This window comes from Pituophis catenifer, unplaced genomic scaffold, assembly GCF_029215685.1.
Source record: "Pituophis catenifer annectens isolate HBS135680 unplaced genomic scaffold, rPitCat1.0.hap2 SCAF_6, whole genome shotgun sequence".
Taxonomy (NCBI): Eukaryota; Metazoa; Chordata; class Lepidosauria; order Squamata; family Colubridae; genus Pituophis; species Pituophis catenifer.
Genome location: NW_027256886.1, coordinates 74,566,915 through 74,589,118, shown reverse-complemented (window position 1 = coordinate 74,589,118; position 22,204 = coordinate 74,566,915). Strand labels below are relative to the sequence as shown.

The following is a 22,204-nucleotide window of genomic DNA, read 5'->3' as shown; positions in this document are numbered from 1 at the left end:
AAATATACAAAAGGATGAAGGCTATTGCTGAGCACATTGTAAGCCGCCCTGAGTCTCCGGAGAAGGGCAGCATATAAATCAAATTAAAAAAAAAAAATGGGGGCCAAACTCACTGTCTCACTTCAGCAACCAAATTTTTGGATTCGATTGTGATTGTTAAGTCGAGGACTACCTGCATTGCATGAAAGGAAAGGCGATCATGTGATCTCAAGAAGAAAAAAAAATTCCCTCAGGTCCCACATTTCCATATTGTCACGATAATGGAAAAAGCACACACATACACAGGCATTTTGGTTTGATATAATCAAGGTCTTTATTGATCTCACTGTAACAGCAACCATTGGCGAGAGTGTTTTCCCAAACACCTGTTTCGGTAAAAATCAGATACGTTACAGAAGTACCCAAGGATTTTTCAGACAACCTTTGATGGTTAAAAACAAGAATCCTGGGGTTTAGTTAAACATGGATGATGCGCCAAAAAAAAGGGGGGGAGGGAACGGGGAAGATACAACTAGTTTTTAAATGTATTTAAGAACATTCAGTAATCTTTTTTTGGCAGCGGCCTCTACTCCAACACCAACAAATAAGATAGAAAACAAGCTGCCACACATAATGTCTGAAGGAGAGATCTGCCCACTTAAGGCAAAGAAAGGCACACCGGTTTGCCATCTTCATGCAATGAAATAGGCCAGGGGTCTCCAACCTTGGCAACATTAAGAACTGTGGAATTCAACTCCCAGAATTCCTCAGCCAGCAAAGCAAAACTGGCTGAGGAATTCTGGGAGTTGAAGTCCACAACTCTTAAAGTTGCCAAGGTTGGAGACCCCTGAAATAGGCAATAGAGGGAAGACGGGAGGAAGAGGAGGAGCAAGGTAGTTTTGTGTTCCTCAGATAAACGGGGACGAAGGTGCTGATTGATTTTCCCTTGTTTGATTTACAACCATTTTATAAACAACTGGTCCTTCTAACATGGATTTCCACGTCAGATGAATTATTGTCGATGCTCGGAAAGCCGGGTGTATGAAACATCATCAGCTAAACCAGACACATCTCATAATCAATCCAAAGCATTTTCCCTGATAGGGATGTATATATTCACCCATACACATATATTATTTTTGCATTCACCCTCTCTCCACAGTAGAATTCTCTTTTAATGTTCAAGAGTTACCCAGTTTTGCAGATGATCGGCAATCGCAAATCTCTTCCAACCTCCAATCTTTGTGAAATTGCGGGGTGCAAGAGTCAAAACGTTCAAGCAATCTATCGCCATGCAACATCTGCGCTACAGTTTATTCTTTTACCTGTTCTTTGAACTCCCAATTCCTTAGCCACAAGTGGAAACAATAGCCTTCAGAGAGATATGCCTATCAAAATGTCCTTCATGGACTCACCACCGTGAAAATTAACACTGAAAGATCATACAGACAAATCTCACTTTTACATCCATCAGCAAAATCTATTCAGCAAGATAAGATGAATAGAGAAATGGGATGAGGGAGGGGACTGAAATTGTGTTTGGTACCAAGTTCCCAACTGCAGAACTAATCCAGAAAGTTTTAACACAGTCCTGAGGTTTATTGAGAACTCAATGCAACGAATGTCCAACTATTGAAATATCAAGGAGCGATCCATGAATGATGGTGAAAAGCAGAAACCTGAGGAGGACATAGTATTAGATATTAGAGGTCTAGGACAAAACAAGTTTGATATGGAAATCAGGATTCTGGATGCTTCTTCCTAGATGAAGATAGTTGCAAGCAGGCCAAACTTGCAGAATATCTATCTATCCAGCCTCTCAGCCACAAGTATCAAGGTCCACCCAGAGCCAGGCCAAAACCAATCACTCAGGCAGACAAGCAGAGAATTAAGGAATGTATATATTTTTTTCCAAACAAGTAGTCTCACACAAATATCTTCTCAGGGCATGCTTTTTCTTAGAGCTAAAAGGTTTCATTGTTATCATTCTGGTCAAAACACCTGTTCAAAAATCCTTGCCCATCTAACTAGTAGATCCAGATTCAAATATAGCCTCCTGGCCAAGACTGGAACACTAGCCATCTTACAATGGAAAGCTCATTGTAATCTAATCCTATCTATGTAGACAAATGCCAGAAACAGTGGCAGAATTGAGCTCTTAAGTTAGGCCTTAGAAATCCTCATTGATGCATTGAGCAGTCTTTGGTGAGAGCAAAGGGCGACTTACCATGGATCTGTTCAAGTGCTCCAAGTGGCATCTCAGAGTTAAAAACAGATTTTAGCCATAACACTGGATTTTTTCCAAGGCCACTATAGACATTCTTTATTAGTTCTCTGTACAAAAGGTCTTATAACAGAAATCCTTCACAGTGATGATGAGCCATAGCAAGTATTTAAAATATTTTAATTCTACTGTTCCTACTATACCTAAAATATTTCAGTCCTTCCCATTATAGAAACCAGTGGCTTGCTTTCCAGAGTTGATGCAAATAATTACAATTGTCTATCCTATCCTCCATTCTTTTTGCGAAAATCAGCAAATAATCCAGTTAGCAAAAGCAGTCTAGAACCAGCATTTGACAACCTCAGCAGGTGGATCGCAACTCCCTGAATTTCCCTGCCAGCATCAAACACCTAGACAATTAAACTGGAAGAGGGTTTTTTTTAAATCAACATACCAAGTCGGAATGCTATAGCTAACAGGATGGAAGACCAGAATTTTTATTTATTTATTTTTTTTGCCACAAAGTACACAGTGTGTGGTAATTGCATTGTTCAGCACAACAGTAAAGAAATAAAACACCAATCAAATATTCCATGGTCTCACATAATCTGAGGGGATGGAAAGTAATAAAGACTCAACCCCTTGCTTGGTTTTCTTGCCAAACAAGCCTAAACTGAATTGGCAAAGAACTGCAAACAACCTATGACAGTTAAGACTTGTGTTAATTTTCTACCAGAGGCATTTTCGGCATTTACTTATTCTTCAGCACATGTGAATTACTACATTTTTGCACAAGTGTTCAACCCAATGCAGGAAATCCAGGTACTTCCAGTGAAATGTTTTCAAATATGTACTCTTGGTGTGAGGGCGACTTTTGGTTCAGCGTGTCTTTCACCATTACTACACTTTATCTAGATGGAGTCTGAATTTTTTTAAAAAATAATAATGATGTAAATAGCTTCTGGTCATTCAGGCTCAGATTGCTATCTGGAAAGTTCAGAGGTTCCAGAATAGCCAAGCTGGTCCAATTTATCATTATTAGTTTTTCGTAAAGAAAATATGGCATCTCCTAGCACAAAACGTCTGCCATTGATTGCCGACATCCTTTTGTGCAAATGTCACATAAAATCCTTCCACCTGCAAAAGCTATTTGCAAAGAACAGCTTCCTTAAGACTAGGCATCTTTCTTTGATCTTTCCACTAGCATTTGCACAATTACTGGTAGAATATGGCCAGTCACTCCAAAGGTCAAGATCAATGTCTCAACCTTGGCAATTTGAAGATGTGTGGACTTCAACTCCCAACTCTGGTCAAGAGAGTAACTATGACTGAAGTCTCATGTTTTTTCAATGTGCTGCATGCACAAGACCTTAAAAAGGAGCTTCAATCACAATCACCTTCACTTTTTCTACTCCCCCATAGATATCCCTCAATGTGTTTGTCTGCTGGCCTAATCCTCGATAAATCCAAAGACAGACTCGATAAATGAATTTTAATTAATAATTTTCAGTCAGTTGATTACATCTATACAGTATTTCAACATGAAGTTTTTTTAAAAAAGGGCAGAAAATAAAGGAAAGCGTGTTCTACATCAGATATAAATCTGTTCCTTTTTCGTTAGCAAAAAAAGGAATTGACTAAAGCCTGCAGCCTTACTTACCTCAAATGTTTGGCGTGGATTCACTTAGCTCACAATAGAGCTTAAAATTTATCAGCTATTCTAAAGTTTCTTTACAAAAAAAAAAAAAAAAAAAGCAGGGAAACTGATCATATTATAGCACTGGAGGCCTCTATTTAGAAGAGAGATACAACAACACTAATTTACTGATAAAGAGAGATTGTGGTTCTGAATTTGAAGGACTGCAAAACAGGTTAGCAATTATTTCTATTCTTTCAGCTACCGGATGGAAATGTTTCAAGTAATAAAAATCAGCTGCAGACATTTTTAGTGCCTAGCATTGTTATGTCTTAAGTCTTCTCTGCAGGTTCTCAGAGACTGAGAACTATAATGTGCTAGGGGGATAAATTCTGCAGAAGAAAGCAATAAAGGAATCTCTTTTTTTCTCTATAGCTTTTTCTCTTCTTCTATGATAAAATGCAGCTTTATTCGTAGACAAGGCTGGGAGGTACAATCCAGAAGGCATGGGAAAGAAAATGGCCACGACTGAACCAAGTTTTAGGGAAATGGAACATTATTTGTTTCTTAATGACACTCATTATTTTCTCAGAACCATGTAAGGTCTGAGTATACTGGCTCAATTTTATAAATTGGGGAAAACTGCAGCAGAGACAGACCAGGAGAGTTTTATCCAAATACACGAAAAATCCTGCAGTATCAATCCTTCCCTCTGGAACACTCCTTCCTTCAGCTAAGTTTATATGGAACAGACTTCAGAGGAATCAGTTTTTTTGCAAGCAGCAAAAAATTGTGAAATCTCGTGGAATTATCTGATATTATGGAAAAAAAAAGTGTCCCATTAACGGTATTTTACTAGTTAAATCATTTCAAGGGAAAAAAATTAGCATACCAAAGTTAATTCCCAAGTTCCAAATATCTTTAAAAAAAAAATACTACAATGAGAACAAGGTCTGTTAGCAGCCCCTCAAACTCTATTCTTACCCTCTTCCTTCCCTCGCTGGACTTAGCTGAACTGGGATTTGTGATTAAAACTTCAGTTTTGCCCAAATCTGCCAAGCAAAGCTGTATGCTCTCCTCTCCCCACCAACTGTACAGCCAATGAAGGGAGGTTCCAGACAGAAACACTGAAACCGTCTGCCTGTGTTCTGATTTATGACTGAACATGCAGTGCGTTTTTAGAAGTCTCCTGGCCCAAATCCAGACGCTTACGCTGCACTTCCAAGGGATTCTTCCCTTGATCAGCTGCAGCTTAGTCACAGCATTGTCGCCCACTTTAGAAAGCAGCAGTCCTTCCCCAGAGACATTGCAAATAGGAGGTTATTCCTGAGACATTGACAGTTACAAAGCAATTTTGCTTCTGTATTATTCACATTTTACAGTAGGCGAAACAAAATAAAAATCCTGTCTTTCTTACATGCCTCCAAAGCTACCACAAAGGCAGAGGGGAAGCAACCCCCCCCATACTCTACATTTTAGATCACGACCCTCCCCCCTATCTAAATCTAGTCAATTATGATAAGTCGCCAATTTATAAAGAGAATTAAGAGTCAGTCGCTTCCCAGATTTGAAAATACAGGTGAGTCCAAGAACTGAACCGAATTCTATTAAAGTCATTTTATAGGCCAAAATCCAATAGGACGAACATATTCTCAGATATTCTTCTAGAAGTGAAGCCTACATTAAAAACAAGTATAGTTGCCACATTCCCTGAGGCTCTATCACTTCCCACTCCCAATTGTGCCTGAACAATAAAATCCATGTGCAAAATTGCCACATCGGTGTGACCTCCCCACGAGGGAAGCGAGCACAATTCAGTCATTCTGTTTTTGAGGTAGCACATGAATCACTCTTGGAAGACTTCCTAAAGGAATCAGAGGCAAATATTTTAGAGAAGCAAGAATCTTAGAACAGCAGGATCTCCAACCCCCATCAGCGTCAGATAGGAAGACCAATAACCAGAGATAGTGGGAGTTGCAGTCTAATGACATCTGGGTGGGTCATGGTAGCTTATCCTCGCCTTGAGAGGCTTTGTTTTCAAAATAAAGTTACAAAGGAAAGCATCACTGAAGACAGGGAGCAAACATCCAGAAACTTCAGTGTGGGTTTGTTATCTTTAAAATATAATCCTAGCTCATGTATACAAGGTCACAGCAAGCATTGTCTTAAGACAGAAGTCTTCAAACTTGGCAGCTTTAAGACTTGTGTTCAACTCCCAGAATTCTCCAGACTGCCAAATTTGAAGACCTCTGGCTTAAGCAGCAATCCCTCTCCTGAGAGAAGCAAATATATCTCCCGTTATCATCACTATAGTTTTTGTTACATGTGGGTCCTAAAATAATTAACTTTTGAAAAAAAAAATCTGCTTTCCATTTTGGTGACATACTTTTAGAGGAAGCAAAGGTGTTTTATTATTCCATTAGCCTAGGGCAGGGGTCTCCAAGCTTGGCAACTTTGAAGATTTGTGGACTTCTAACTCTTTAGAATTCCATTTTGGCTGAGGCATCCTGGGAGATGAAGTCTTAAAAGTTACCAAGTTTGGCCTAGACAATAAAACAATCTAATATTGCAGCTTTCTCACGATGCAAAGTATCAAGGGGCCATGCAGTCATTGGCTGTATTAAACTGATCCACCAATTTTCTCTCTCATGGTAACTTGTTTTTTTTCACAAGGAGACCTCAATTGCCTATGAATTCCTACAAAGAGAGATCGTACTTGCTCTCTGCAACAATTCCAGGCAAGCGGCACAAGCTCACTCATGCCAGAACTAATCAACTTGGGAGTTGGGTCACCAGTAGGTGGGAAATGACCAATATATCCAAATAAACAGAATAAAGTGACATCATCAGCAACTCTTCCTCTGTAGTGACCCTGGATCTACAATAGGCTCCAATGTGACTGATTTAATAATGTATGAATTTGAGAAATAGAAGATAGTAACCAAGAAACGAATAGGTCTTGTTCGAAAAATGCAGTGAAATCTTTCTGATTAGTCACCCTTTCAAATTCATTTGAAGTCACACATCATGAAATCAGCACTTAACATCTTAATAATTAATTTATTCTTAAGGTTTCCTGGTCCACCAAGATTTTTTTCACAAATTTCATTTTTTTTTTTGGGGGGGGGGGGTTTCTCCTAGTTAAGCATAACTAGGTTGCTTTAATTCTTTTGGCACAAAGATACGCTTGCCAAGAACCCACCAGATGTTATTGAGCAGCAAAAAATTAAAGACTGAAGACGAATAGTAGAGAAGAGTGTCTCTCAACTTTTGCAACTTTAAGCTGTGTTGACTAACTCCCAGAATTCTGGAAGCTGAAGTCCACACAGCTTAAAATAGCTGAGTTTAAGAAACACTGGTATAGAAGTCCATCAAGCGTGATATTCCCCAATTATATTAGGAAAAGATATGGTGTTACTTTTAACATGGGTGGTTTTAAATGAGGAAATTGGAGAGAAACTTTTTTTTGGGGGGGGGAATGATATTGGGACGAAATGCGAAGTGAAATGAATGCATGATGAAGTGATGATTCTAAATTATTTATCTGTTTTTTTAAAAAAGAAATTTTCAGGGGAAGCAGAAAAGAACTCCAATAATACTCTTTTAGGAAAATCTCACAGCAGCGCCCACATGAAACGGTATACTTAACTAAAAAAGACAAGTTGAGCAACAGGATTTAGAAATATCAAAGAGAGTGCATTCTGCACGTCAAAGGAGATATAACATAGGAACCAGTTAATAAATTGACATCAATTTAACAGCAGTTAAGGGAAAGGAGAACAATGGCAGTGTCATGTCACTTCAAACATATATCCACCCTTTCCATGCCCCTTATGTGTTTTGCAATAAATATCCAATTGTTGATAGAAGTTAAATTCTCGCATGTGCATGTTTTGAACAGTTGTCTCTAAAGTGCGAGAAGCCAAGGGACACTCCTTAGCCATATAAATTTATCATGGGCTCCAAGTCAGTCATAGGGAGTGAGTAAGGCAAGCAGAGGAGCGGGGGATGGGTAGGAAGCATGGTATGGTTAATGGAAATCAAGGAGAGTCCTCTTATCCTTTGGCACTTCAAAAGCTGAAGTGAAAATTCTGTGAAAACAGCAGCTTCTTCTTTTTCTTCTTCTTCTTCTTTCATCCTTCGAGTTATTGAACCTGATGGTCAAAATCAGATGTACACAGGTGATCAGGAATTGCTGTCTCTCCATGGTTACCCTCAGGGAAAATCAGATGTCCATCTCAAATTGAGCATCATCACCTGATCAAAAGACAAGAACACATGCAAATCAACAGAAAAATTTTAAGGGGAGAAACTTTATGTTTTTTTTAAGTCTCCTAAGAGTACAGTGAATTCTTGCTTTCAATGACATTTGAGCCAGATCTCACTGACACATGTAGGTGGCCAAGGTAACAGAACAGGCAAAACCACTAGAAAATGCAGATGGAATATGCCATTTTAATCTAGCTAGAAGGTGATCACAATCATTGGCTTAAAAATAGTACCCTACAAAGAATCTGCCTGGCATGTTTGGCAAGATATATGTATGCTTAAGTACTCGAGTATGTATTTTGCTGATTCTTGATCTGTTTAATTTAAATGCTTCTTTGTAAGAGGAGAGTCGACTCTTGCAACCAATATCTTTGCTTCCTTCTGCCACATGAGGATGTAACCAAAATAGAAAATGTGTTTTAATCTAAAGCAAAGCAAAACAAAACAAAACAAAACAAACAAAAAAAAAAACAACAAAACACCACCCAGCATATTTTAGAAGTTCTGCTGAAATGCTTTCAATCCACCATGGTTAAGGAGAAACAAAACTCAGAACTTTTTGGATGTTCCAGGTTGTGGTCGGAAAAAAAAAAGGCATTGGTGAGTGATTTAATGAGAATTATGCATCCTGGTACATAACTTTCCCTCTCTCCATTCCTTCTCCATGTGATCTGCATGCCTGTTTTTTGCTGCAATGGTTTCATGCTCCACTAGCTCTCCTATCCACTGATCTTTCTAATCCCTTCGCTTCAGCTGATGATGCTGAAGTGGGGTCTCTTCATAGCACACATTTACCCAGTGGTAAGATAGGCAGCCAATAAATTTAATTGATAAAAAAAATAACACAACAAAAGAATGGTTCCTGACATGACAACTGTGCAAAGAGCTAACGTCCCTTTCCTAGCTTTCCTCACTCAGTTTGCTTCATAGACACACTATATGCCAAGAAAACCTACTAGCTTGATTTTTTTCTGCTGCATTATGGAATCACTATGTTGGGTGCATATCCAAAATAAAACTGCCCCGTTTCATTCTGTATATGGGCCAATATATCCACAGGACATTCTACTTTGGGCATGGAGCACCCAATGCCATATGACCTGAGCATGGTAAAATTCATGCATGGAATGTTTGGGACATTTCTCACCTCCAACGTTTTTTTGTGTAAATTCAAATTTTAGCTAGTGTTTTACACTTAAATTCAAGTTTTAGCTTGTGTTTTACATCTGGCCTTCCTCCTTTATTTCTAAACAGTTTGTTACTGCTTTGCGATACGCTAGTCTTTGACCGAAATAAACGTTGAACTTGAAATACAACAAGATGGTTCTGTTTGAGACCAGCTACATAAAAGAAAAAAAATATATGTATAGATTATTATTAGCCTCACTTACCTATTTTTTTTTGTCCAATTCCTATTTACTAATAAAGAATATTTGTAGCTCAAGGTTGAAAAAAGTGGTCTTTGGTGCTCTCTGAGCTTGCTTGTTTTTCTTGCAAACGTTTCATTAACCAAATTGGTAACACCATCAGTGGTAGCTGATGTTACCTAGTTTGGGTAATGAAACTGAATGAGTCTGCAAGAATACAGGCAAGCTCAGAGAGCACCAAGGACCCTTCAATTCCTACAGTCTATAGTGGGTTTCAGCTAGTTCCTCTAATGCAGGGATGTCAAACACAAGGCCCATGGGCCGGATCTGGCCCACAGGGCCGGCCTGAAAAATGTAAGGGGCTGGCCCACATCACTTTGGCCCAGTCTACCCAATGTGATGAGGCAACATCGGGCCAGCGTAGCTTCGGCCCAGTCTACCCAGTGCCAAGAGGAAACATGCCAGTAGTTTGGGGAGTGGCGTCAAGCTGGCCATGCCCACCCAGTCAGCCATGCCCAGTGAGTGGTGTCAAGCTGGCCACACCCACAGAGTTGGCTACGCCCGCCTGGCCTCCTGAGGCCATCACAGCCCTGATGCACCCCTCAATGAAATTGAGCCCTGCTCTAATGGATCAAATCCATCTCATAAATGATATAACCAAAATTGTATGGCAAAAAATGTGTGCACTTTATCTCCACTTGAGCTACTTTATACCATTTTGAAAAGGTAAACATCTTTCAATAATTCATAGCTACTGAATTGCTATGACACAGAAGGCAAAAGGGCAATAATTCACCATTCAGTTCCTACCACATACAATTGTTGCAACAGTTCGCTGTTCTCTACAAGCAGAAGCTCTCTAAACGCATTAGAGAGAGAGAGAGAAAAAACATCTGCAGACAGGAAATAAATTACTTGATCCCAAGGTAAAACTCATATTTGAACAATATCACAATGCAGGAAATAGAATAGCTCTGTATCACTTCCCATTCTGGCTATAAAAACTAGGAGATCAGTAATACTACATGGTTCCTCCCCCCCCCCCCCCGAAAAATCTCTTTGTTCTTCAGAATAACAGATAGTTGTCAATTTACATTAGTCACAATTGCGACCAGAATTTCCATTCCAAGGTGGTGAAGTGAGTTGCGCCCTATTTCACAACCTTTTTTTGCCACAGTTGTTAAGAGAATAACTGCAACTGTTAAGTGACTCACATGGTCACTAAGCGAATCCAATTATCCCCACTGATTCTGCTTGTTGTAAAACAGCTAGGAAAGGAACAAATGATGATGACATAACCCTGGGATGTTGCAACCATCGTAAACCCATGCTGGTAGCCAAGCACTTGATCATGTGACTATAGAGATGCTACGATGATTGTAAGTGCGAGGATCAATAATAAGTCACTTTTTTCAGTGCTGTTGTAAACAAATGGTTATGAGTCAAGGACTACTTGTGGCAGAGAGATGGATCGATACTGTCAACTGCAAGTAAGTATTTGGCATTGATGCTGGCACTGCACTTTGGTTCTGCTGTAATGCAAATGTTCTTACCAATTATAGGCTTCCCATCATGATTGTTCAGATTGTTTACTTCCACTTTGGAATCTTCTGTCACAGAACCAGGACTGGTAACTCCTGGGATATTGGGAAGGTGGCAAGGAGGGGTTTGAGCCATGGGAGAATTGCGCCGATCTAACAGAAACTTGCGGTCGTAGATGATTCTGGTACCTAGAGAGGTGGAAAAGGAACAAAAGTAACTGGCATATCAGATCCACTATGCTGAGATGGACATTATAGGAGGAGAGCCATGTTAGTCTATGGCAGAATAATAATAATACCACCAAAACATACAATTTATTGATATCGCGGTACCAGGAGACACCAGAGTCGAAGAAAAACAACTGGAAAAAATCATGAAATATTGCGACCTGGTCATCGAAACTATTCAATTATTGATGAAACATGTAACAGTGATCTCCATTGTCACTGGGCACTTGGTACCATGTCCAAGAATTTTATAAAATACGTCAAGAAATTGCAGCTTCCTGAAATAACACCAGCGGAACTGCAAAAAAATGTGCTACTCAGAACATTATACATCTTAAGAAGGTACTTGGTTGATACCTAGGACGCTGGCAGCAACCCGTATCAACCATTAGCACCAGTCAATGGTATTTGTGATGCATTTTTGAATGTTCAGTTGACTGAGTTTCATGTTTAATGAATAAAGTATATAATAATAATAATCAGGAGTTTATGGAGACCTTGGTGCTCTCTGTGTTTGTTTGCTTGCAGATATTACATTATCCAACTAGATAACATCATAATCAGTGCCCAGAGCACCAAGGATTCCTTAGTTCAACCCTGAGCTACATAAACTGTCTTCTATTAAAATCAGAAGTTTGGCAGCACTGTTGCTGATTAACTTTTAAACTTTTAATTAAAAATATAAACTAAAAATTATATAAATCTTATATATAAGAAAGCAAAAGAGCCAGTTTTGGTCTAGTAATTAAAGTGCTAGACTGGTAGAATTGCAATTCAAGATTTAGTGGCCCAAAGCCAGCTGGATGATTTTGGGACACTCATACTCTTTCAACCCTAGGAAGAAGGCAATGACAAACCATTTTAGTTGTCTAGAAGTTGGATTCAAAGGCAATTTATGTTTAGTATAAAACCTAAAACTTAGGTGAAATTTAGAAACTTCCCCCTTTTGCAACAAGTTTGGCTCTTGACTTCTCAACCCCACTCCCTATATCCTAATCTTTTTAAAGCAGTTGTCTAACGGGTTTGGTCGCACTCACCAGGTTAGGGAAGGCTACATTACTCTGAAAACAAAATAAAGTATCTTCAAGAAAATGAAATCTATCTTTTCTGTAGCTGTTAAGTTAGTAACATGGTTGTTAAGTGTGAATGTGGCTTCCCCATTGACTTTGCCTGTGAAAGGTGATCACATGACTCCTACACAGCAACGTCATAAATGAATCGGTTACCAAGCATATGAATTTTGATCACATGACCATGGGTCTGCTATAATGCTCGTAAGAGTGAAAAATGGTCATCATAAATCACTTTTTTCAATGCTGCTGTAACTTTGAACAGTTACTAAATGAACTGTTGTAAGTAGAGGATTACCTGTACTTAACTGAGTGTCACATGGTTTTACAGCAAGGAATGGTTTTCTTTTACAGATAGAAATATGTTTCTGGGAAGGCTAAACTTCCAGATGGCATCTAACATACACCTGTGGCAAACTGGATGCAGGTTTAGTCAAACCTTTGCTCTCATCCAGTAGGGCACGTTTTCCTCCAGTGTCAACACACTGGTGCCCACCAGACAATGGTGGAATTCATTTTTTTTTTACTACCGGTTCTGTGGGGATGGCTTGGTGGTCGTGGTGTGGCTTGGTGGTCGTGGCAGGGGAAGGATATTGCAAAATCTCCATTCCCTCCCCATTCTGGGGCCAGCCAGAGGTGGTATTTGCCAGTTCTCTGAACTACTCAAAATTTCCGCTACCACTTCTCTAGAACCTGTCAGAACCTGCTGAATAGCACCCATGCCACCAGATGTTTTAGACTCACACTATGGCAGAATGGTAAGCAATTATAGGAACTGTAGTTGAAAATATCTAGATGTTAGCAAAGTCTTTTCTAAGCTGAGGCTTGGAATACAAGCAGAAAATAAGCCTCCTGCTGCATCTTTACCTATGTGGAATCAATTTCTCAAAAATGATTGGCACTAATTGGTCTACACCATTATCTATTATCAAAGGGCTTAAATGCACTATTCTTTCTGGTTCATATTGAAAATAAATCACAAATCTCATTTTCTTCCACACTAGAAGCTCATCTGAACAGCATCACCAAAGTTTTAGTATTAAGACAATAGCAACACTGCATGGCATTAATCAAATGTAAGTTAAACTTAATTTAATCAATCTGATTGACGAAGGGAAAGTGTGTGAAGGGGGAAAAAAAGGAGAGATGGCAAAATATTAACTCTAAGAAAAGGAACCTTTAAAAATCTTTACAATACAAATAAAACAAGTGGACATGGATTATAGGCTGATCCTCAACTGATCCTACTTCATATCTGAGAGCTTCCACTTCCCATTTTCATCACATTGCTCAATTCTGTTTGCCAATTTTTTGCAACTGCACATTTCGGCCTCCATTTTCTTTACATAGGCTTAGTTAAGTCAAAAGAATTATGTAACATCAGTGCTACAAGCAACCAAATGTAGTGGATTTTACTGTAACCTAAATGTCCTTTGTGGCTTGGGCCAAGGATAGCTATGAAACAAATTTCTCCCTTGTGTTCCATCATACCCCCGTGTCAATTAAGTGTGACATCTATTCAGCACCATCTGTGCATTCCTAGGACACATAAATAACACAGGAATCAAACCTCCCAAGCTTGTAAACAGCCTGTCACCCAATCAACTCCCCAGTAAGAATCACTGCAGAAAGAAGGAAGGTCCGTTTGTGTTTGTTCCCCTTTTTTTCAAGGAACAAAAAATGTGGAATGGTCAGTGTGAAATAAAGCAAAGGTAAGAAAGGTAAGTCCCGTTTGCAAGAATAAACCTCATATCAAACTCTAAAATGGAGAAAACATTTGATGTTTCAGCTTAAAACTGGAGCCACAGAGGTCTCCCAGAAGCCATCACCTGAGCCCCTATGGTTGTTATTTTAAAGAAAAAAACAGGAGGCAGAAGAATTATGTATATCTCCTTCAGCTGCAGAAATTAAAGGATATAAATTCATAACTCTATGCTTATAACATACCTAGCCTTTTTCATTTACATTCCAATTCTACCCTAAAGCTCTGCTGTAAGAGAAAAAAAACCCCACAATTCTACAAATCTGAGCCCACTGTGATATAGTGATTAAGGTACTGGGCTGGCACCAAGAACATGTGAGTTCTAGTTCATCCTCATCTCGGATCTTTCTGGATGGTTATGGAACACCAAGTTAGGTTCAATTCCTGTTAACCTCAGTGACATATTTGACGTATGTACGGCTTTTTTGGCAAGTATTGTATTTTGCCACTGCCTTTAAATTTCCCAGTTTTGTCTATAGCTCTGGAATTTCCTTGAGGTCTTTCACCCAAGCACAATCCCATTTAGCTTTCTAGGCCCAGACATAATCAGCCAGATTTTTTTTTTTTGTACAGAGTAGTAAACATGCTTGAATAACGTTCCACTTTGCAGTGCTTCGTTGCAGGATCTTGCAACTATTAATCTACTGATACAAAACATTTGATAAGACCACTCCTCTGGATTAAAATTGTAGAGATAGCAGTAGGCTTTAAGTGAGTTTGAGGTACTGGTAGAATTTAATAGCCTGACACTTTTTAACAGCGCATTGAATATGATGAGAATTTTTGAGTCAAGACCAGCAATAGAACATATGTGCTTTTGTTCAAAGGCACAATCCCTAGGTTTGAATCTCTCATCTGTAGCCCTCAGTTTCACATTTGTTCACTTAGTTTCTCTTTACATCTGTATCTTTATGTGGCTAGTTACTAGGAAAATTATTAGGAAACTGACTTGAGGGAGTTCTGAAAGTCCCGTGTTCCCCAAAGCAAAATGGTAGATTTGTTCCATCTACCTTCACCTTGGTTTTCTTATCCCTTCAGCAAAGCTTTTGTCCTTTGTGGGTGTGTCTGTATGGACAATTAGATAAATATCCCAAGAAAATAGTGGGCTGCTGTCACTTGCCCTTTTTTACTTAATAGGTGAGCATATAGTTATTTAGTTATATTAGATTTATATTCTATTGCTTCAGTTTTGATTACTCAGTTTTGGGGTGTTATTTTTGGAAATCACTCAAAGCAACCCTTCCTTCTCTCTCTCTCTCTCTCTCTCTCTCTCTCTCTCTCTCTCTCTCTCTCTCTCTCTCTCTCTCTCTCTCTTGTGCATGAAGTGCCCTTTTGTTCATAAGCACAGTGGTATCTGCAGCTATCAATGGTGATCTCAGAACCACAGTACGAGCCGCTCCTCACGTAAACTCCACCCTTGCATACTTGCACCGTGACATCTGAGGCAAGGAAGCAAAATGCATTTGCCTGATGGCATCTTCACACGCATGCCACGGTTTCCCCCTTGGGCTGTCTCTCTGTGGATGCCTATGCAACATCAATTGCACTCACAACCTGAATATCAGAAATCGGGGTATTACAGTTCAAGTAGAACAGTCCAATTCCACCAATGTAATTCCTTAGCATTAGTGGCTCAGGGTAAATAGCAATTCTGGAAGAAATTTGAACAAATGGCTGGTGAAAAGCAGCATAGCCCCTTTCTCCGATCAAATATATCAGTTTACTAATTCCAACATTCCAAATAAATGCTGCATAGGGGTCACTATAATAGAGTTCTGTCCAATTTAGGTCACTTGCCACGAAAATCCTTGCTGTATTAAAAAAAAAAAAATGACCAAAAGACCAAGTATCAGATTTTGAATTTGGACAACCGAGGCCCACAATAAAGGAAAAATGATATTTTAATCTACCTCTCACCATTATCTCTCTTTAATTTGCATATGCCTACTTACGTCTGAGCCCTAGTACCAAATTCTGACCCTTGATTTTCACATGTACTTTCAGCCAAAACAGCCGCCTCTACTAAGAAATCTCTGAATGCTGACTTCTCTTTTCCAGTCGTATTATGAAGACACAATGAAATAACAAAAAAAGTGAGCAATAAATATTTCCACTCATCGCGTGAATTGAAGACCAAGAGTCAGCAGCGTCTGCATTTATTTAAAACAATCCATTAATTCACACAACTACAGTTGCCTTAATGCAGAATCCAAAAAGTCCATGGAAAACTTATTTATGTCATTGGTTTTTTTGTTTTTTTGTTTTTTACATATCTTAAGTCAGCGGGGATATCTCTCAAGGAGAAAGTTTTAACTTTTGGCCATTAAAACATATTCAGCCAATGGAGCTCATCAAAGCCTGTTGAAATATTGCTTTGCAGAGCAAAAGTGATGGTGCTCAGATGTTCATTACTTTTTCTCTAGCCACTGGTGTAATTTTTGTTTTGCTAACCTGGGCTGGGTTCCAGCATCCATGGCAAGTAGCAAGGCACACTCAGTGCTTTCAAACGAAACATCACAAAATTAGAGCGAGAAAGGAATGTGTCTAACAAAAGCACTTTTGTAAAAGTGAGGAAGAAATCCAAACATTGCCAAACATCTGTATTTTGCCTTCTGAAGTTTCTTCTGGCTGTTAGTTCTCCTCAACCAACAAGTTGGTGTTCTTCCAAAATCCTTCTTTACACAGATATAGCCACCTTCAGTACTCTTCCTTACTATTTTGATCTAGAATCTGAAACAGGCTGTTAATGTTTCTTTGGTTACAACACAGTTCTTCTCTGTTGCACATGTACCCTTCCATGTTTTCAAAATTATTTTTTTTCTTATTTAATTTATACCCCATCTTTCATAGAGGAGCTTATAGTGGCAATCATAGTATTTCCTCATACTTTCCCTACAAATCTATGACATAGGCTGGACTGAGAACTAATGAGTGGTCCAGAATCATCCAGGGAGCTTCCCGAGGCAAAGGTGGACTAGAATTTGATGCTTTTTCATTATAGGAAATACTTAAGATTCTGTAAAGGTGGGGTAATCCAGAATTAGATACTTTGCCTTGAAAAACCAACCAACCAACCAACCTTTTACACTGGTAGCTTTAAAAATTATAAATTTTTGGAAATTTAGAATCATTAAATGCACAGAATCATAAAATAAGGAAATGTATATTTATAAAGTACAGCTTGATTATTTTCTTTGCAATTACTTCTTTAAATATCTGCATTTCTTCTTTTGCCATATTTATGTTTAATGTTGCAATGTTAGGGTGTTGTCCCCACAAAATATATCCTACTTTAGCTAAACAAGGCAGTTTTCACACGTTTGGATAACCAAAAGATTTCAATGCATTCAAGCTTACACTGAATCACTGTATTTATTTATATAGCGAAATATCAGATTCAGATGCCTGGAAAAGAATGCAATAACTAAAACTAAAGTAATGGAATTTCAGCTATGCAATTTCTAATGACCTTTAACAACCTTTCACTTAAGAACAAGGACATCCTGCTCCCACTCTAAGCAAAAGTTTGAAATTAGTATATAGCCTGTCAGTTGCTTCATAAAGAAAATGGGATTGATGTCAAGATCATGAAGATAATATCAATTTGACTGTATCGGTCCTGCATTCAAATTATACCTGAACTGCATAATGGGATATAGTAAAACTAATCTAATTCAAGCATTAGGATTCTTTAAGCCTTGCAGATTCCAGCAGAGCATACTTGGTGAGCTCTTTCACTGTAATCAATGGGAATCTGAATTTTTAAATTATGGACATGCTTCCACTGTTCTGCACCCCAGGAGCAGCAGAAGCATGGGGAGGGGGGAGCTAATGTTTTTCAACTTTGTATATTGCACTCTACAAGTAGCCCTCAATTTAAAACTGTAATTGAGCCTTGCAAGTACAGTTTTAAGTCATGACAATCATAAGGAAGGTCATTGTATGATCAACCCAATTTTATGACCTTCTGGTAGTGGCCATTAAGTGAATCCATTGTTTGTTATGGGAAATAAATACTGGTTTTCAGCAAAAGCATTGTAAATTGCAGTCTCACATGAGATTGCTGGAAGGTGCAAATGGCTATAAATTCAGCCTGGTTGCCAACCACCCAAATATGAGAGAGGTGGCTATTGGAACTTCAGAACTGTGTCATAAATATGTTTGGGGGGGTGTGTCAATTGTAACTTCAAACTTTATTAATTGACCAGTTGTAAGTCGAGGACTATATGTGTAAGATAGAATGCAACAGTGTTGACTGGGTTTGCAGAACATTTATATTTGACTTGGATGCCACCATATGTTCCCAGATTCTCAGCTGTTCACAACAAAAAACATATAATGAGGGGGGGAACTTTGTTGTATCATGTGGCAATGATTCCACAACAGGGAAAACAGAGAAGAGAGAATTTAAATACCAATACATCAATTTCAAAATGCCTTCTGGATGTTAAACCATGATGTAATTTGCTTGTTTTTGGGTTACCAAGTTACAGGAATTTAAAGATTGTTTTTTCTATATCGTGGTATGTTTATCACCTAATGTGAATCTCATAATGTATTTAATAAACCACAGTTAATGAATAAATACAACCATAATAGTTAAAATATAATATTCTGGCAGAAACTGTCAAGTTTCACAGCTGCTCCTTACCAATTGTTAATATCTATATTAGCCAGTTATTTTAAACAAGTCTGCTATGTCTAATTTTCCCAGCCTGAGTTCCTTCTACGTGTGTGGATTTCAGCCCTGAATTCTTCAAGCAGAAATCTAACTTTAATTCACATATCTGGAGAGCTATTTGTACCAAATCTTGACTAACTTTGTACCTTTTAATAAAAAGCACCTTGTTATCATATCATCCCAATTCACAGTGCTGTGCCCTTTCCCATACGAAGCAAGTTCTGGGCAAAGAAATGACATTCTAGAAATTACATAAACTTCCAAATTTATACTGCTATCTGGCATGACAGCTGTTAACTTGAAATGTAACCTTAATAGTTTTGGGCATGCAGAAGAAAGCGTGTCAATGACAAATCAGCAAGGCAGCATATCTTACTTTCTCCCCCCATTACCAGTAATTTTGAATAATGTGAAATACGAAAGTATAATTCAAAGCTGTAAACAAAAGGCCCAAGAAGGAACTTGTTGCTCAACTTTAAAAAAACTTTGCAAAGACCAAATCAGTTTGTTGCTATCTAAAATCTAAATCTTGGCCACAAAAATAAAGCTGTTAACTTTGAAGTTTACTAGAACTCATTAGGCTAAAAAGAATACAGTGTTGCACATATGAATATCAAGGCAACATGCAAACAAGTAGCACAGAGCGGGGGAAAAAGAGACTTGTGACATCTTGAGAACCAAATATGAGGACAAATCTAATCACAACACAACCCTTAAGTGGTCTAGTCAATGAAAGCTGGATGTCACAATAATTTTAGCTTTTCAAGTGTCATAAGAATGTTTCTTACAACATATTACTGTCATATATTTTCTTCTGGAATTAATCTCTATTAGTTAATCCAGCATTTTCAGTAGTGGGGGGGGCAAAGTTGGACAAAGCTGTTAAAGCTTCTGAGCAAGTTAATGTGTGTAGAGCTAAGGAAAAAAATCGTCAGACATAAAGCAGCAAAGTTTCAAAGCCAGGGTGGCCTTATGTAACAGCAATAAACAGCTGAAAACAGGGAGCCTACAGCATTACCGTTTTGAAAGAAAAATTTACTATTTAGCTGCACACCTGCACGCATCACCTCCCTTCAACTTTTACCATCTCCAAACCAGCTCGCTCCACGTCTAGGGAACAGAGGCTAATCATTAGCTGAGAGATCCTGCTTGCTCTCTTATTTCCTGCTCCGGTTCAATGCACGTCCAAGACATTTAAAAAAAAAAATAAGACCACAAATAACTGAATTCATCCAATTTGGGCGATTCCACCCAAGTTCGAGCCTCCCCGCGAGGTGCGTTCACCACCCCCGCTTCGAGCATCCCCAAATAACGCAACCGGGGCCCCGCTTTTTTGGGGAGCCACCGAACCGCGAAAGGCTTATTATATTACACAGAAAAAGCGATTTTTGCCTGACTAGGTGGCTCAGTGGCTAAGATACTGAGCGACCAAGAAAGGTCTGCGGTTCCGAATTCCCTAGCACAGGTCTCTCTACATGAGCAGGGGGCTGGACTGGATGACCTCCAAAGTCCCTTCCAACTCTACTATTTGGAGAAAAGCCCAAAAAGCGTTTCCGCAAGGGGTGTGTGTATGAGGGGGGAAGCAGAAGCAGCACGTGGTGACTCTCTCGGCCTAGCTTGTTTATTTCGTTATTTCGTTTTATATTAATATAAACCTAGACAGCCGACTGACGTCCCCCAAGGGCGGCTGGTAAACAACACAGGCACGCCAGCCATATTTCCACGCGGGTGCTTTGGGGGGGGCGCGGTCCCCTCCCCTCCCTTCCCCGAAGGGAAAGCGGCCTTCTTCTATACACGAGGCAGCCCGCCGCCCGTCGCCTTCCCTCGCCCGCGGCCACGGTCCCTCCCTCCTTCCCGCTCCTCCCTTCCCTATTGTGCAACAGCCGCGCGGCGTCTTGAGGCCTTGTTTACAAATACCTCGCCGCCAGCCCCAACACCAGAGGCGAGGCGAGGCGAGGCCTAGGCGGCGAGAAAGCGTATTCCAGCCCGCTTTCTCTCCCTGTGCAAAGACCCGGGGAAGCTTTGCCTCAGCCCCGCCAGCAGAACAAGCGGGTCCCCATTCCCAACGCCGCAAGGAGAGGCGTCTCTTTCCCCCCACCCCTCCCGGCTCGGAAGGCAATGCGCTCTCGAGGGCGCGTCATGTTTCCAGAGGGCAACCTCGGACTCTATTTTTTTTTTCTTCCCCCCCCCCTCCGCCCAAGGAGGCTTCTGACAGGGGGCCCCCCTTTTCCACCGCCAAGGCCTCTCAGGGGTTCCACACACCCCCCTTTTTAAGGCGCCTGGAGACGAAGCGCTTCAAAAGCCAGGCCGGGCGCACGCCCCCTTTCCCCCCGCTCCGGTGGGCCTGCGGGTCTCTCTCTCTCTATTTTCACCTCATGAGGCGCGCGCGAGGCCCTGAGTCGCCTCGCCTTTTCCTTGGCTGCCTTACCTCCGGGCGTGGTGGAGAAGAGGGTCCCCCCGGGCGTGGTGCAATAGTCATGAGGTAGCTGCGAGGAGTCGCTGATGGGCACCGTCCTGGTGGGGATGGCGCGGCTCTGGCTTTGCTGGTGGCCACCGGAGGAGGACATCTCCCGCTCTTTATTGTCCTGGGTGGGAGGCAGGGAAGTCCTGCGGAGGGGAAACTTGGGTGGGTAGGTAGGTAGGTAGGTGGGGAGGCGGAGAGGGAAAAAAAAATGGGGGCCCGGAGAGCGGGGAGGCAGCGGGGCGCAAGGAAGAAGGGGTTGGTGGCGGCGGCGACTTCCTTCGGGGACGAGCCGGGGGTGGGTGGAGGCAGGCGACCGCTTCTCCGGCTCCGGGGCACTTTTCTTTCCCTCACCGCCTCCACCGCCACCTTCTCCCTCGGCCTCCGCCAGCAGCAGGAAACGAGGGGGCTCGGAAGGCGGAGGAAGGCGGGCAAGGCCGAGCCAGGAGGCGGGGACGCGGCGGAGACACCCACCCGGTTGCCCGCCCGCCCGCCCGCCCGCAGACGGGGCACGTGGCCGCTTCTCTGCTGGGCCAAAAGCGGGACGTCTTCGGGTCTGAATAAGCATTTAGCCCAAGAGGCCTTGTTCGGCTCCGTCCGGGCTAGTGGTGGCGTTACGCCCGAATTTGCGGGGGGGCGGGGAGGGAGAGATCTAGCAGGGAGGCGGGATTGCTTGTAAACCAGAAAGGGGCCTCTTGGATAAACCCCCTTGAGGTGTTTCTCCCCCCCCACCAAATTTCCTCAGCCTTAAAATAATTGGGAATAATACAGGTAGTACTCAACGACCACAATTTTGAGCCCCAAATTTATGTTGCTAAGTGAGAAACTAGTGAAGTGATTTCCCCCCCCCCATTTTACGACTTTTCTCGTAGCATTTGTTAAGTGAATCACTGCAGTTCTTAAAAATTAGAAAAACCGTTGTTAAGTGAGTCTAGTTTCCTCTTGACTGCTTGTCGGAAGGTCGCAAAAGGGGGATCCCATGACTC

At 40.7% G+C, this 22,204-nt stretch overlaps 1 protein-coding gene across 1 annotated transcript; it reads right to left on the bottom strand.

Annotated features, from left to right (window-relative positions):
- Positions 1 to 288: 288 nt before the first annotated feature.
- EIF4EBP2 (eukaryotic translation initiation factor 4E binding protein 2) lies at positions 289 to 21,639 on the bottom strand. The gene is made up of 3 exons (XM_070946107.1): positions 21,186 to 21,639; positions 11,029 to 11,205; positions 289 to 8,096 (listed from the first exon to the last, which is right to left on the bottom strand). Exons 1-3 carry the CDS (start codon positions 21,322 to 21,324, stop codon positions 8,065 to 8,067), a joined length of 348 nt encoding a protein of 115 aa, XP_070802208.1. The 5' UTR covers positions 21,325 to 21,639; the 3' UTR covers positions 289 to 8,064.
- Positions 21,640 to 22,204: the final 565 nt, after the last annotated feature.